The sequence below is a fragment of the Scardinius erythrophthalmus genome, assembly GCF_964197995.2.
Source record: "Scardinius erythrophthalmus genome assembly, chromosome: 21".
NCBI classification, from domain to species: Eukaryota; Metazoa; Chordata; class Actinopteri; order Cypriniformes; family Leuciscidae; genus Scardinius; species Scardinius erythrophthalmus.
In genome coordinates, this window is record NC_138241.1 from 4,120,361 (window position 1) to 4,136,877 (window position 16,517).

Below are 16,517 nucleotides of genomic sequence, written 5' to 3' on the forward strand. Positions count from 1 at the left end.
CCCGAACCGAATTAATCAGTTCAGTGTATCTAGACACAGGAGCGCCATGGCAGAGGGAGAGTGCCCCAAAAAATGAAAGTATAGACACATTTTACGCCAGACTACACGAAAGTGTACCCCTGTCTTATAAGAGTAAAACATAATGATAGTCTTGCATGCTGTACAGTTGTAACAGTGACTTCAGCATTGCCCACGGTGGGTTAAATGATTGTAAAAGACATGTTGAGGTGAGTTCAACTAGTTTCATTTCATTCATGTGCATATTATTCAGGCCGGCTAGTTTCCAAGACTACATGAAAACAACAAACTCCCTTAGACCTGTTTAAAGCTGCGATGGAATATAAATAAAAGCAGTTTACATAAATAGTCCAAGCAGCTTATATAAATAGTAAAAGTAATCTACATATTGTAACATTATTAACAAATAATTGCATAGGCCTATATAGAAATGATGTATTATGCTTTTATATATTTTAGGGACAACAACTCTGTGGTGAAATGTCATATCCTTGTCCTCTTTCCTTGTCTTCGGGACACCTCCCTGAAATGACCTATTGCAGGTTGGGATGTCTGACATGCTGCTTTTGTTCATGTTGTACATTGTTTTGCATGCTATTTCAGCTTAACGGGTCGTCTTGATCTGAGGAAGTGGTGGCCAGTCACAGGAAAAGCTTCTCTTGCTCAATACGAAGATGTAAAACACACTCGAGAGGAGAGACATTACCACAGACTCCTGGTAGATTAGGTGCTAGAACTCGAGCATTTTAACTACGTTTTTACATAGTAAACCGAGTGACAACATTGGTTATGGTGATTACTCTGATTTGAGGGAAAAAAATGCTCATAAAAATTAGTACATTAAAAAAACCCACAAAGCCATAACTGGGAGATTTTATTATTGAAATTTTTTTGAAGTGTTAATTGTTAAACCATTCGGACATAACATTAGCAAGCAGCTAACAGCATCTAGACATATTTCGACTGCGAGACAGTTGAGCAAAGCTCATAATGCGGTTTCTGAATAGTAATTTTGAGGAAAAAGTTGCCAAATTATCAATGAAAATCAACCTAATAAAAAAAAAATCTGACTTGTATGAGAAAACTTTGTTAAAGAGAAGTGAAATTCAGAAAGCAGAAATCAGTTTTTGCACTTAAGAGGAAGTTAGTGCTGTTTACACAGTGCTTACTAACAGTTTAGTTTTGATGTGAGAGTATTTCAGTGGGAATATATATATATATATATATATATACAGCCTTGCCAAAGAACTGAGATCACATGCCACCTTTGTGACCTTTGACATTATTCTAAAATAAAAGGGTTTTATTTGTGCCTTGCCATGGGTGCAGGGAATGTAAAACAGCAGTGGGCGGTTGCTTACAAAAGCCTGTGTTTGTTCGCTGTTTATTTCGTCTTCTGATTTCAGCCAGAGAAGCAGCGTCGCAGTCGAACAATGCTAAAGGCCACACTGATTTGCAGCTGTAACCACGTGTGATGAGTGACATTTTCACACCCGCTCACATCAGACCTAAATGTGGTTTTACTGTGACACATGTGTGAAAATAAAACCAAAGTCTGTTATATAGCACCCATACTGTACATTCAACAGCAAACTCTGGCCAAGACACCGGCTGGCTGACTGGCACACTTGGTGCAAACAAGAATTGAGAAGGAAATACAAGAGACAGAAACAAAGGAATGAAAAGAACAACAGGAAGGAAGTGAAACAGCGAGAGAGAGAAATGAGAGAAACATTCTCACGCAAAGACAAGCAATCATACGAACAAACGTTTGAGCCCTAAAGCCATCTGAAACTCACTGCAAGCTGACACTATGGAGTTCAATAGAAATATAATCCCTGCTGACTAGTGCTAAGTGAACCCTAAAGTAAAGGGAAATCTGTCTCTGCAAGCCATCCGATGTGCTGAAGGCAGGAGAAGTGCAAGAACCTGCATGTAAAACTTTTAAAACTTTAAAGTCGGCATGAAATCAAATTTGACAAAAAAAAATTATATATGTAATATTGTAGTGTTTATTATAAATGATTTATCTGTGCACTTCATTATTTTTTTTAAATTCATGTACCCTTATAATCTTTAATCAAATACATTACCCTTCCCTCCCCCATCTCTTTCGGTCACGTGCCATGACGAAAGGGTGCGGCTATCGAGATGCTCTCGAGGGTGAACTTGACTGATAACTTGACTTGACTCTTCTTGGTTCGCAGGAACAATAAAATAAAATAAAAAATCCTTCATGGGAGGGTAACGGTGGGGAGTCCGGTGGAGAGAAATCCTCCACAACTGAATGTAAACTGGCATTCAAATCTGCCTCCATTTTGTTTGCAACGCCCAACCTCCAACGATCCAATCAATTCCCGAAGGACGAAATCAAGCCCCGCCCTACATTTTTTTCTAATTTCAGAAGCCGTTTCACTCGGATATACGTCACAACAAGGAAAAAATCTCAACTTCCGTTTCATGCCGACTTTAAACTAAACGTTACATTATAGATAGATTATTCTATCTTCAGATAAACATAATTAGAAATACTGAGGTTTTTATCATTATATATATATATATATATATATATATATATATATATATATATGAAGAGTTCAGATGCAAAAGCCTCTAAGTGCCACCTGAAATTTTCTTCTAGAATGATCATTTTTATCAAGCTCGTAGATCTTGTTCAGTAATTTCACTTAAATGGCAATGAAGATTACCTATTAGTTGTCATTTAAGTGAAACTACTGAACTTAAATAAACGAGCTTGATAAAAATTATCATTCTAGAATATATATATATATATATATATATATATATATATATATATATATATATATATATATATATATATATATATATAGCCTTTAGCTATTGCTTATAGATCTGTTAAGCATAAGTTTAGGTGATGACTACAGCTATTATTAAAATATTATATTTTAATAATATATATATAAATTATATATGAAATATTAAAACTACAGCTTTGTTACCAAGTACTTGCATATTTTATTTATGTTTAATAATTAATCAATTGTCTAGTAACAACTTGATGATGAATAATAACTGACTCCACCACTTAACCTCAAGAATCATAACATTAAGCATTTACACAAGTCTCCCTACATGAAGAGAGGCGACAGACCGACTGCCCAGAGCCTCGTTTCCGGGAGCATTTTCTCCACAGGGATTTAAAAAAAAACTTCCAGGAATTGAAATTAAATTGTTTTATGAGGCATACCATTAGGGTAAGCCAAGGGATATTTCAAAAACACTGTTGAACAATGTTGATATCTGAAATCAACCCAAACCAACACACCCCTCTCTTCCAAAACTCATCCTCCAATCTAGGGATGCACGTTATATCGGCCGATATGTGTTCATTTATAATGTTATCGTATAGAAACGATCATTTATATTAAAGCTGATGAATGATGGATTATTTCCTTCAGCTGAGACTCTTCAGATGCGCACTGTTCACCATGATGGTTTTGAATCGCTTGAAATATGATTGGAATCAAAAAGGAAAATACAGTAAAGAAGTCTGTCATATCGGCAACATAACATTATCATGAGAACGTTTTAATTGTGTGTTTGGAACTTTTATTTTTGTAATCAGGCTCTCAAAAATTCTATAAAAAAAATTGGATTTAGATTTTTTCGGACAATATATCGGTTATCGGCTTTCAAAAATAACAAATTATCGGTTATCGGTATCGGCCAATATGTTAATATCGGTGCATCCCAACACCAATCCTAAACTCCCTGCTCCGAGTCGGGCTCGAACCCGATGCTAAACACCGCATTCTCTCGCAATCGTCAGCGCGACTCTCCCTAACACTCACAAGAGTGGATGTCTGTTTATCGTAGCAGAAGCGCAACACAGTAATGCTTCACGAAAAATAAAGCGCAGATGATGAACGAATGACAAGGAAGCACAAAAAATGAACATACAGTACACAATAGTAATTACAAACAAGAGTTGGTTGTTAGGGAACCTTCTAAAACACTTACCGTGAAAATGCTTAAAATGGCTTAATGTACTAAGACAGTGTTATTAAAAGACCAAACTCAGTAAACCTCATACTAATAAAGTTATGCTTAATGTGTAATTAAACGTGTTGCGTTCAAATTCTGGGCTCATCAGATTTTTTGTATAGTATGGCTTATTAATAAGGTGTTTGTTGAGCTTTGTCTTTTAATATCACTGTATTAGAACATTATGCACGTTAAGCGTTTTTCACGTTAAGCGTTGTTAGTTGCCAACAGCACAGCAGCTCCAGACACACACTGACACTCAAACCCAGTGCTACTCGCGTGTTAACTGGAAATGCTTTCCAGACGAAGTGCTCTTTATAAAACACGTGGGAATTGTCTGGGAAACATATCACAGTAATCTGGAGTTCTTGATTCAGACAGATCGATCATAGCACTCAGCTGTCAGATATAATTATTATTAGTATGTATTATTAATATCATGTCACATCGCAGACTTGCTCTCGTTTCGTACAAAAGCAACTGACGCCATCCAGCGCCTCAGTTATCAATCATAGTGAATGAACATCAGGACTACAGTTTAATTGCGGTAATGCACTGCAGTGTTTGTCTTGTTGCTAAGTTGATTTGTACGTTGTAATGGACTATTTTGCTTAGTGGAAGCTTTAGGGTAATAAACAGGTGAAATAATAAAGTGGTGTTTTGGCTGGCTTACCAAAAAGCTATAGGCCAGTCATATTCAATTCCAACAAGACCGCAACACATAATGAGAACTGTAGCACCATTTTACTGTAGTGGTTTATTAATAAGGTGTTTGTTTAGTTTTGTCTTTTAATATCACTGTATTAGTACATTAAGCCACGTTAAGCGTTTTTCACGTTAAGCGTTGTTAGTTGCCAATAGCACAGCAGCTCGAGACACAAACTGACACTCAAACCCAGTGTTACTTGCGTGTTAACTCACGTGTTACTCAGTGTTACGCGTGTTATTCAGTGTTATTCAGTGTTTCGCGTGTTATTCAGTGTTACTCACATGTTCCTCCGTGTTACTCACGTGTTACTCACGTGATACTCGCGTGTTACTCGCGTGTTACTCGCGTGTTACTCGCGTGTTACTCGCGTGTTACTCGCGTGTTACTCGCGTGTTACTCGCGTGTTACTCGCGTGTTACTCGCGTGTTACTCGCGTGTTACTCGCGTGTTACTCACGTGTTACTCGCGTGTTACTCGCGTGTTACTCGCGTGTTACTCGCGTGTTACTCGTGTTACTCGCGTGTTATTCAGTGTTACTCGCGTGTTACTCGCGTGTTACTCGCGTGTTACTCGCGTGTTACTCGCGTGTTACTCGCGTGTTACTCAGTGTTACTCGCGTGTTACTCAGTGTTACTCGCGTGTTACTCGCGTGTTACTCAGTGTTACTCGCGTGTTATTCAGTGTTACTCGCGTGTTATTCAGTGTTACTCGCGTGTTATTCAGTGTTACTCGCGTGTTATTCAGTGTTACTCGCGTGTTATTCAGTGTTACTCGCGTGTTATTCAGTGTTACTCGCGTGTTATTCAGTGTTACTCGCGTGTTATTCAGTGTTACTCGCGTGTTATTCAGTGTTACTCAGTGTTACTCGCGTGTTATTCAGTGTTACTCGCGTGTTATTCAGTGTTACTCGCGTGTTATTCAGTGTTACTCGCGTGTTATTCAGTGTTACTCGCGTGTTATTCAGTGTTACTCGCGTGTTATTCAGTGTTACTCGCGTGTTATTCAGTGTTACTCGCGTGTTATTCAGTGTTACTCGCGTGTTATTCAGTGTTACTCGCGTGTTACTCACGTGTTATTCAGTGTTACTCACGCATGTTACTCGCGTGTTACTCAGTGTTACTTGTGTTATTCGAGTGTTATTCAGTGTTACTCGCGTGTTATTCAGTGTTACTTGTGTTACTCGCGTGTTATTCAGTGTTACTCGCGTGTTATTCCGTGTTACTTGCGTGTTACTCACGTTACTTGCGTGTTACTCACGTGTTACCCACGTGTTATTCAGTGTTACCCACGTGTTATTCAGTGTTACTCACGTGTTATTCAGTGTTACCCACGTGTTATTCAGTGTTACCCACGTGTTATTCAGTGTTACTCACGTGTTACTCTTGCATGTTACTCGCGTGTTCCTCACGTTACTCACATGTTAACATGTTACTCACATGTTACTCGCGTGTTATTCAGTGTTACTCGCGTGTTATTCAGTGTTACTCGCGTGTTACTCACGTGTTATTCAGTGTTACTCGTGTGTTACTCACGTGTTATTCAGTGTTACTCACTAGGGCTGAAACGATTAGTCGACATTGTCGATAATGTCGACAATAAAAAATTGTCGACAAATATGTTTGTTGTCGAGTAGTCGTTTGATCTCACGTGACCCAATGTAAGGGCCTGCAATATCGCGATTTGACCGCTACGGCGCTGTAGCGCTAGAGTGTAATGCAGCCGTTATAATGCTATTGCGGTAGAAGAAAACACCGCGCGAATTATGAAGGAGTGCAAACGAATCCGAACTAGCTAACGTTAGGTGTGTGAAAGTTTCACAAAACTTCAAACCAAGAATGCTGTCGTGTGCAATACATGCAAGGCGGAACTTGTTTTTCACGGGAGCACAACATGCATGTTAAAGCACTTAAAGAGGAAACAAGAGGAGCCGGTGAGAGGTGAATGTTCTCCAGCTGGAGCTTAATAACTAGCAGTAAATCTCTTTATTAGATGATGCAATACTACTAATAATAGCAATAATATTAACAATAATAATATAATTACAGTAATGTGATGATTTATTTTTGCATAGAATAAAGCTTGATCAAGCTTAGGAGTCAGGGCTGTTTTTATTATTGTAACATTATTAGGTACTACAGTCTTATCACTTGCCTGTATTTTGTTCCATATTCATGAAGACTTACAAAATGAAATGTTATGAAGAATATCATGTCAGTTAATTTTTTATTCTGTAAAATTAAAAGGTGAATGAGAATGTCTCTGTCAGCTCAATTGTCATGTCAATTTTTTTTTTTTTACATTTTATTCTTATAATTGTTTGCAGTTTAAGTTTGTCTGTAATGCAGCTGATTTTTTTTGTTTATTTTTTTCTATTGAAAGAGAACAGAATATTTAACCAATGCTTAGAGAGCATTTGTGTGTGATTTGAGTTGGACAGAAATCTGAAAACTTAAAGAGAATGACCTGTTTATTTGACTCAAATATCATTATTCTAATAAATATTCTAATAAAGAAAAGCAAAAAAAGAAGAAATAAAACAGATTAACTACGTCACAGCTTACGTATATAATATTTATAATTTGGATTTCATACATTAATTTTTTATTCACAAAATCCTGTCATCCAGCATCTCCACCCTTCCTCTTTTATCCTCATCACCAAAAATGTGTTTTATGTGGACAGATCAATACAGTACAACAAACATCAAGAAAATGTAGGATATTGGAAAATAACATGAAAACGCATTGTAATCTTCGCTATTGCTTCAATACAAATGAACAAGCGTGCCGTTATTTGTTGCGTAGTGACGTGTGTGTTCAAGTAAGCCAGATATGAGCAGATTCTGCGCAAGCATGATGACTCACGAGGATTTGCGCTAAATCTGCACAGATTCGTCTACACGAACTTCCCCAGCAAAGTGTATATTTTGTATATTGTTATTTTGTATTCTAATAAATAAGCTTATTATTAAAGCAAAAGTATACAAGTTAAAGTTCACAATAAGCAAAGTGCAAGCAATAACAAAGAAATCAGGTTTCAGGTTTGTAGGTTTTCAAAGTACAGAAGTGGAATAATCCAGTGTCAAATCACATTGCACACTGTCTTTAAAATTTCACTATGTTGACTTTCTCATGGTTTCTCAAGCCAACATAAATAATAATGTTACAAGAACATTCTATAAATGTTATTTAAAGAATGTTTTATCTTAACTTTAACAAAACACTGGTTAAAGCTGTGGAATGTGTCCTGTTATAGCTGGGTTGCCAGATTTAGCATAGCCTACACTGCTGTTTACTGACACTCATTCCAGAAGTGAACCTATGACACACATGTGACACTTTTCCCAAATATAAATGCGCAACTTGCCCCAACGTGAGCAAAGTGAGTAAACATAATGAGTAACCCACCAAATTGGCAAGTGATTTGACAGCGTTACCCGCCACAGTTGATTTTTACCTGCATTTGGCGGGTTGGCGAGTGTTATAATGAAAATAAAGTTACAATATATAACAACACAGCACTGCAGATTTTCATGTCTGTCCTCCATTACGTCATTCCTGATGTCTGATGATGGACGGCCTGCACTGTCCTCTCTCAAATGCTTACAGCAACTTCTCTGACTAATGGATTGCTTCTTAAGATTAATGTTGCTCTCTACCAGGAATCTGGAAACTGAATAGATAAATGAACTAAATCAATAACTTTTTTACAACAGAAATAAACTCACTGAACTTACTTGAGCTGGACTATGAAGCTGTTTTCTTCTAGATCTGCTATCAGAAACAAACTTTGTTGCAATATTTCCCTGTTATCACTGTAAAGATGCTTTGAAACAGTCTGTATTGTAAGTAAATGTGGCTTGACGTGACTTGATTTGATTAGATGCTTTCCAGACAAAGTGCTCTTTATAAAACACGTTTGCTGTCTGGGAATAGTTTTTTTTTTTTTTTTTTACAGAAGCACATATCTTATTACACAACTTATTACACAACTTATCACACATCACAGTTCTCTGGAGTTCTTGACTCAGACAGATTGATCATGGCACTCATTTGTCAGATATTCCCACTAATTATTATTAGTAATATTATCATGTCACATCGCAGACTTGCTCTCGTTTCGTACAAAAGCAACTGACGCCATCCAGCGCCTCAGTTATCAATCATAGTGAATGAACATCAGGACTACAGTATAACTGGGGTAATGCATGCAGTGTTTGTCTTGTTGCTAAGTTGATTTGTACGTTGTAATGGACTATTTTTCTTAGTGGAAGCTTTAGGGTAATAAACAGGTGAAATAATAAAGTGGTGTTTTGACTGGCTTACCAAAAAGCTATAGACCAGTCATATTCAATTCCAACAAGACCGCAACACATAATGAGAACTGTAGCACCATTTTACTGTAGTTAAAGTGAGCAGCATGTCGAAACAACGGAGTAGTTTACACCACAAGCGTTTAAGGTCACTTATGATAATGATCTTTTGTCTCTATATCCACTCTAATATTTTCATCTAGAGGCAAAAACGTCAAAGGAAGAGTTATTATAATAACAGCAGCAGAAACTCAATGAGCAGTAAAATAGATCGATACTTTTGCTAAACCACTGAAGAAAACAACAATGCTGCAAATATAGTTATTTTATTATGACCGTTTAAACCAGACTTGTGACAAGACGTATTTTGATCTAGGCTACATTTAGCATTATTACTCAATGTTAAGAGCATTTCAAAATAAACATATAGTTATAGCCTAATTGGGGAAATTATTTGTAAATGGCAAGGAAAGACAACAAACTTTAAAATGACTAGGTAACTTTGTTTTCTGCTCATAATGAAGGCATTTTGATTATTACGTACATTGTTTGTTTGGTTTTAGTAGATATTTATTTTAAGCAAAATATAAAAATGGTCCAGACTTCAAGAGGAAAACCCTGAACCACATTCAGTATTATTATACAGTAGTAGTAATATTAATTGAATACCCCTTCTATAGGCCCTATTAAACACATACAAAAGAGCTGAAGCCGCCTCAGTCATTTATTAATATGAAGAAAACGCCTCCCAAAAATGGCTTTAGCACTTTTTGGTTGGTCAGTTATAAGTGTAATAATGTGGCGATGTAAACCTTTGTTTGTTAAGAATAAAGTACCGTTAGCACAGTAAACAATACAGTCTTTGTTCTTGGTGAGCAGGAGGAACATTTTTATCAGGTTACATTACAAATAAAGTCCCTCGACTACGACTCTCTTAGTAAGCCACACTGAAAAACAAACATTATGAAGGAGACCGTCTGAATGTGCGCGCGCATAGGCCTACATTTATAAACACTCGCTTATACACCACACAGGTTCTAGAATTATTTTTTAAACAACAAAATGTGAACTATTTTGAATCCCAAGATATTTTATATTCTAGGCTTTTTTTTTTTTTTTTTTTAATAAAGATTGAACTCAAAAACAGCCCAGACGAGAATGCATTTTCGGCCAGGGGAATCACAACTGTAAAACACTTAGCTAACGTTACATTTCCCAGATTTGGGAAATGATATGATATGGGAACCACAGCTCGGTTACCAGAAATGATCCACGCATTTTAATAATAGCCTACAGCTAAAACACAAGTGGCGATTATTTAAAACATACTGTATAAATTGTTATTTTACTGAATATTTCAGAAATCACACATCATTAATGGACGCACGCGCTCATAAACAGATAACGTTAACAGACATCGTTAGCACAAGCAGCTTTAGCAATATGATACTCACCAAAACCAAGGGCATATTGACTCATTAAGGCGTAAAACACCACAAACTGGAATACAGGGTCCTTTAACATTGTTGCAAACCGGTTTTCCCCAAAACTCTCAGGCCGACTTCAGATGTGCGTCCGGAACCCGAACAACAACATTTCCTGACTCGGTCTCGCGGAGATCTGCGCTTTCCCTCGACTGGACTCAGTCTGGGTTGCCAAATATTCAAATCCGCCCTGACACAGTGAGAGGCGAAGTGTTCCCCGTTAACCCATTATAGGCTACACTAAATGCGTTATTTTCTTTATTTGATTAGTAAATATGTTTTTCTAATATATGAATACTGCTGACATGATGGGCATTTTAAGATTTTCGTGTTATGAGTGATCTGGCAACCCGGTTGAATGAAAGATACGGTACTTTCCACCTTATCAGCCTCAAGCTACAAAAAAAAAAAAAAAAAAAAAAAAAAAAACTTATGATAGTAGAGCTTACCTGAATGTTTGGTAACACCTTACAGTTTCGATGTTACTCATCATAGCTATTATGTATTGAGACCAGGGTTAACTGTCAGAATGTGTTGTGATATTTGTGATGAAAGTCAAGTTGACTAAAAAACATCTCCCCTGAAAAAAAAAAGACAGTTTATTTTTCAGTTTATGTACCGAATAGTGTGGAATGTTATCACATACCATATGGATTTACACAGCTTATTAAAAATGATGTGGGAACAGCAATTTACAATGTTTCTAAGACATTAAAATGTCCAGTTTTCTTGTCGTGATTAGAATGTTAAAAGGTTACAGTGTTACATTTTCCTAACCTTGTTTTTACTTGCAAAATGTTGTTTTCAGAACATTTTCTATTTTGTATTTGTAGGCCTATTGTTTTTTTTTCCCATTGACCCATGTTATTTTGTATTCTAATAAATAAGCTTATTATTAAAGCAAAAGTATACACGTTAAAGTTCATAATAAGCAACGTGTAAGCAATAGCATAAAGAAATCAGGTTTCGGGTTTGTAGGTTTTTATTAAAGAACATAAGTGGAATAATCAAATGTCAAATAACATTGCAAAGTCTTTAAAATTTCCCTATGTTGACTTTCTCATGGTTTCTCAAGCCAACATTATTATGTTACAAGAACATTCTATAAATGTTATTTAAAGAATGTTTTATCTTAACTTTAACAAAACACTAGTTAAAGCTGTGGAATGTGTCCTGTTATAGCTGGGTTGCCAGATTTAGCATAACCTACACTGCTGTTTACTGACACTCATTCCAGAAGTGAACCTATGAAACACATGTGACACTTTGCCCAAATATAAAGCAACTTGCCCCAACCAATTGAGCTCAATTAGAAAATACTTTGTTTAGATGGAATTTTAGTTTTAGTTTAGTTCTGGATGACAGAATTCAATTTAAGATACTGAAATAGCCCTTATTGAATGAACAACACGTGTTCAGTTTCAGGCAGGAAAATATAACTTTCATGCAAGATCTGTGTTTCAAGGTCCTGTAAGTTTGATGATCCTGCCTTGAGCGGAAAATCTGTACTAAGTCATCGAAGGAAGAAATTTGCACACGTGTGCAATGGTGATATTGGATCAGTAATTCTTACTTATTCAGCTATGATTCATTTGGTCATTTATGTTTAGAAATATTGCAGGAGAAGCCTGGAAAATATAGATTAATAAAAGAGCTGCAAGAATCAGTGAGAAAATGCAGCATTGACGTCGTCTCTGCATTTCCACCATCTTTGTAAAAAAAAAAAAATGATATGATCAATATGACAACATTTCAACTTTCATTTTTTTTTATGTTTTGACTTGTAAAGCCAATTTGATTATACAGATTATACTCAAGTTTTGAAGTTGAATTAGGTGGGGTTTTTTACAGTGTTCTCTTATCAGAAACATTCAGTTCTAGCATTTGTCACATCCGTGCCACCACAACCACACGATTCTGCACTTCAGCACTTCTATGACTGTTTTCCAACACGTGTCAAACCACACTGAATAGGAACTTGAAGACAGAAACAACTTTTCAAATAACATTGACCTTTTCTTTCTCATGGTCCAAACAAAGATGGCCTACTTTTGAATTTCTTTGCACGACTATATGTAAAAAACGTACATGTCATGCTGATATTCAGATATCGATATATTATCCATGACTGTGGGACTGAGATAAGGAGGTTTGCTGAGCCACTTTATTTTGCCCCAATGTGTGACTCTCTGCTCTCGCAAATGGAGCTTCTGAGGAGGTTGATGAATATATACACTAATATATAGGCCTACTAAATATAATTTTTGTAATATTCATATATCAGCAAAACATGATAACTGGTCTTAATACATTCATTATTTACTGTAAATGATTAGAAAAATATTTGGTAACACTATTTCGATGGTCCACTTTAGACGTTCTGTTGACTATGAGTAACTTTGCAACTACATGTCAGCTAACTCTCATTAGAGTATTATAGAGTATTAGACTGTCTGCTTAATATCTGATAACTCTTTATTTTGATGCTTCTCAACAGATATTCTACTGACTATAAGTAACTTTGCAAGTGCATGTCAACTTATTCTACTAACCCTAAAGGTGATACACAGGGCAACTTTTTGAGCAATGTTGCTGGGCAATCTTGCCGAGCGATTGTTGCTTGGGCACTTTCCCATTGAACATGGGCAAAACATTTCTATCTGGATAATTTAGATTAGTCGTGGGCCCTGTGTCTCATCTGGTTGCCCGTTGACGGCAACATTGCCCAGCAACATTGCTCAAAAAGTTGCCCTGTGTATCACCTCATATCATCTTAACTCAAATTAAACAATGAGTTGCCATGGCAACAAATTAGAACATACTAGGAATCATGGAAACAATCTAAGGGGCTGTTCACTCAATACCGTTTTCAACTAAAAACTTAATACTTTTTATGCGTTTTGGCCGTTCATTTTTACACAACAACGTCGTTTTGGTGCCTGAAAACTTCTCGGTTGGAGGAGGAGATGAAGGAATAGGAGAAGGAGGTGAAGGAGGAGGAGAAGGAGGAGGAAGAGGAGGAGGAGGTGAAGGAGGAGGAAGAGGAGAAGGAAGAGGAGGAGGAGGTGAAGGAGGAAGAAAAGTAGGAGGAGGTGAAGGAGGAGGATGAGGAGGTGAAGGAAGAGGAAGAGGAGGGGAAGGAGAAGGAGGAGGAAGATGAGGAGGAGGTGAAGGAGGAAGAAGAGAAGTAGGAGGAAGAGGAGAAGGTAGAGGAGGATGAGGAGGTGAAGGAGGAGGAAGAGGAAGAGGTAAAGGAGGAGGTGGAGGAGGTGAAGGAGGAGGAAGAGGAGAATGAAGAGGAAGACTAGAAGGAAGAGGATGAGGAGGAGGTGAAGGAGGAGGAGGGGGTGGAGAAGTAGGAGGAAGACTAGAAGGAAGAGGATAAGGAGGAGGAGCGGGTGAAGGAGGAGGAAGAAGAGGAGAAGGAGGAGGGGGAGAAGGTGAAGGAGGAGGAAGAGGAGAAGGAGGAGGAAGAGGAGAAGGAAGAGGAGGTGAAGGAGGATGAGGATGTGAAGGAGGAGGAGAAGGAGGAGGAGGGGAAGGTGAAGGAGGAGGAAGAGGAGAAGGAGGAAGATGAGGAGGTGAAGGAGGAGGATGAGGAAGAGGGAGGTGGAGGTGAAGGAGGAGGAGTAAGAGGAGAAGGAGGTGGAGGAGGAGGAGAAGGAGGAGGAAGAGGAGGAGGAGGTGAAGGAGGAGGAAGAGGAAGAGGTAAAGGAGGAGGTGGAGGAGGTGAAGGAGGAGGAAGAGGAGAATGAAGAGGAAGACTAGAAGGAAGAGGATGAGGAGGAGGTGAAGGAGGAGGAGGGGGTGGAGAAGTAGGAGGAAGACTAGAAGGAAGAGGATAAGGAGGAGGAGGAGGTGAAGGAGGAGGAAGAAGAGGAGAAGGAGGAGGGGGAGAAGGTGAAGGAGGAGGAAGAGGAGTAGGAGGAGGTGAAGGAGGAGGAAGAGGAGAAGGAGGAGGAAGAGGAGAAGGAAGAGGAGGAGGAGGTGAAGGAGGATGAGGATGTGAAGGAGGAGGAGAAGGAGGAGGAGGGGAAGGTGAAGGAGGAGGAAGAGGAGAAGGAGGAAGATGAGGAGGTGAAGGAGGAGGATGAGGAAGAGGGAGGTGGAGGTGAAGGAGGAGGAGTAAGAGGAGAAGGAGGTGAAGGAGGAGGAGAAGGAGGAGGAAGAGGAGGAGGAGGTGAAGGAGGAGGAAGAAGAGAAGTAGGAGGAAGAGGAGAAGGAAGAGGAGGAGGAGGTGAAGGAGGTGAAGGAGGAAGAAGAGTAGGAGGAGGTGAAGGAGGAGGATGAGGAGGTGAAGGAGGAGGAAGAGGAGGGGAAGGAGAAGGAGGAGGAAGATGAGGAGGAGGTGAAGGAGGAAGAAGAGAAGTAGGAGGAAGAGGAGAAGGAAGAGGAGGATGAGGAGGTGAAGGAGGAGGAAGAGGAGAAGGAAGAGGAAGAATAGAAGGAAGAGGGTGAGGAGGAGGTGAAGGAGGGGGTGGAGGAGGAAGAGGAGAAGTAGGAGGAAGACTAGAAGGAAGAGGATGAGGAGGAGGAGGAGGAGGAGGTGAAGGAGGAGGAAGAGGAGGAGGAGGAAGAGGAGAAGGAAGAGGAAGACTAGAAGGAAGAGGAGGGGGTGAAGGAGGAGGAAGAGGAGAAGTAGGAAGAAGACTAGAAGGAAGAAGATAAGGAGGAGGAGGGGGTGAAGGAGGAGGAAGAGGAGAAGTAGGAGGAAGACTAGAAGGAAGAGGATGAGGAGGAGGAGGTGAAGGAGGAGGAAGAGGAGGAGGAGGTTAAGGAGGAGGAGGAGGAGGAGGAAGAGAAGAAGGAAGAGGAGGAGGAGGAGGAGGAAGAGGAGGAAGAAGGGAAAGGAGACAAGCAGTCTCGGATGAAATTAGTGCTACTCTAGTTGACCATGTTGATGTCTATGGCGTGATGATGAGTGAGGCTGAGCAACGAGTTCAGCCAAACACGAGTCGCTTCTCCATCGCCTCCATCAGAAACAGGTGTAGGTGTTCTTCAGAACTTTTGTGTAGTATTGTTTTGAATTTATCTCACCAGTGTGAAAGACTATGTTGTAGTGTGTGTGTGTTTGAGGGCTTGTGTGATGTCAGAGGGGTGAAGATGATGTCAGATGTGAAGATTGAATGGTTTTGAGTGGACAGCTTCATTTTGACCTGGAAATAGGAAGTTTGGGGAAATGGGTGAGAAGAAGTTAGGAATTTGTGTTTAGAGTTTCAAGAAAATGAGTCATAATTCCAAGAAATGTGTTTGAGCAATCATTAACAACTCTAATACATTCATTATATACAGTAAATGATTAGAAAAAAATATTTGGTAACTCTTTATTGTGGTAGACTTTAGACTTTCTGTTGACTATGAGTAACTTTGCAACATGCCAACTAACTCTCATTAGAGTATTATAGAGTATTAGACTGTCAGCTTAATATCTGCTAACTCTTTATTGTGATGCTTCTCAACAGATATTCTATATAAGTAACTGTTCAAGTGCATGCCAACTTATTTTTCTAACCCTAACTCTAATACCTAACACTGCTAGTCTACTACAGTCTAATAATCTAATGAAAGTTAGTTGACGTGGTGCAATGTTATAAAGTGGACTATCGAAATACATTGTAACCAAATATTTACAGTGAGATGTAATGTTAGCATTTACAGTTATACTCGTGCAGGCACTTAGAAAGAATAAACTACATACAAACACCATCATTTTCTCACCCCTAATGTTATTATAAACTTTCCAAAAATGCAGCGAGATCTATGTTTGAATATTAAATGTATACAATTCAGAAATATTTTACATGCTTTTATATTTCTACGTGTTGCATATTTGCTGTAAACTCTATTGGTGGGTTTGACTGTGACATTTACAGTGTGACACACACACAGGTCAACATGTGTTCAGTGAATCTGCATATTTGGCAACAATGATGGAAACGGTCCATCGCTTTCACTTATATAACAAACC

At 38.5% G+C, this 16,517-nt stretch overlaps 1 protein-coding gene across 1 annotated transcript in view; it reads right to left on the bottom strand.

Moving 5' to 3' along the window:
* Window positions 1-10,909, bottom strand: part of ifngr1l (interferon gamma receptor 1-like) — a 28,158-nt gene extending 17,249 nt beyond the window's left edge. The window contains exon 1 of the mRNA XM_081351682.1: window positions 10,520-10,909. Within this exon, the coding sequence (XP_081207808.1) occupies window positions 10,520-10,589 (70 nt within the window). The 5' untranslated portion in view covers window positions 10,590-10,909. The remainder of the gene's footprint in view (window positions 1-10,519) is intronic.
* Between the last annotated feature and the right edge of the window lie 5,608 nt (window positions 10,910-16,517).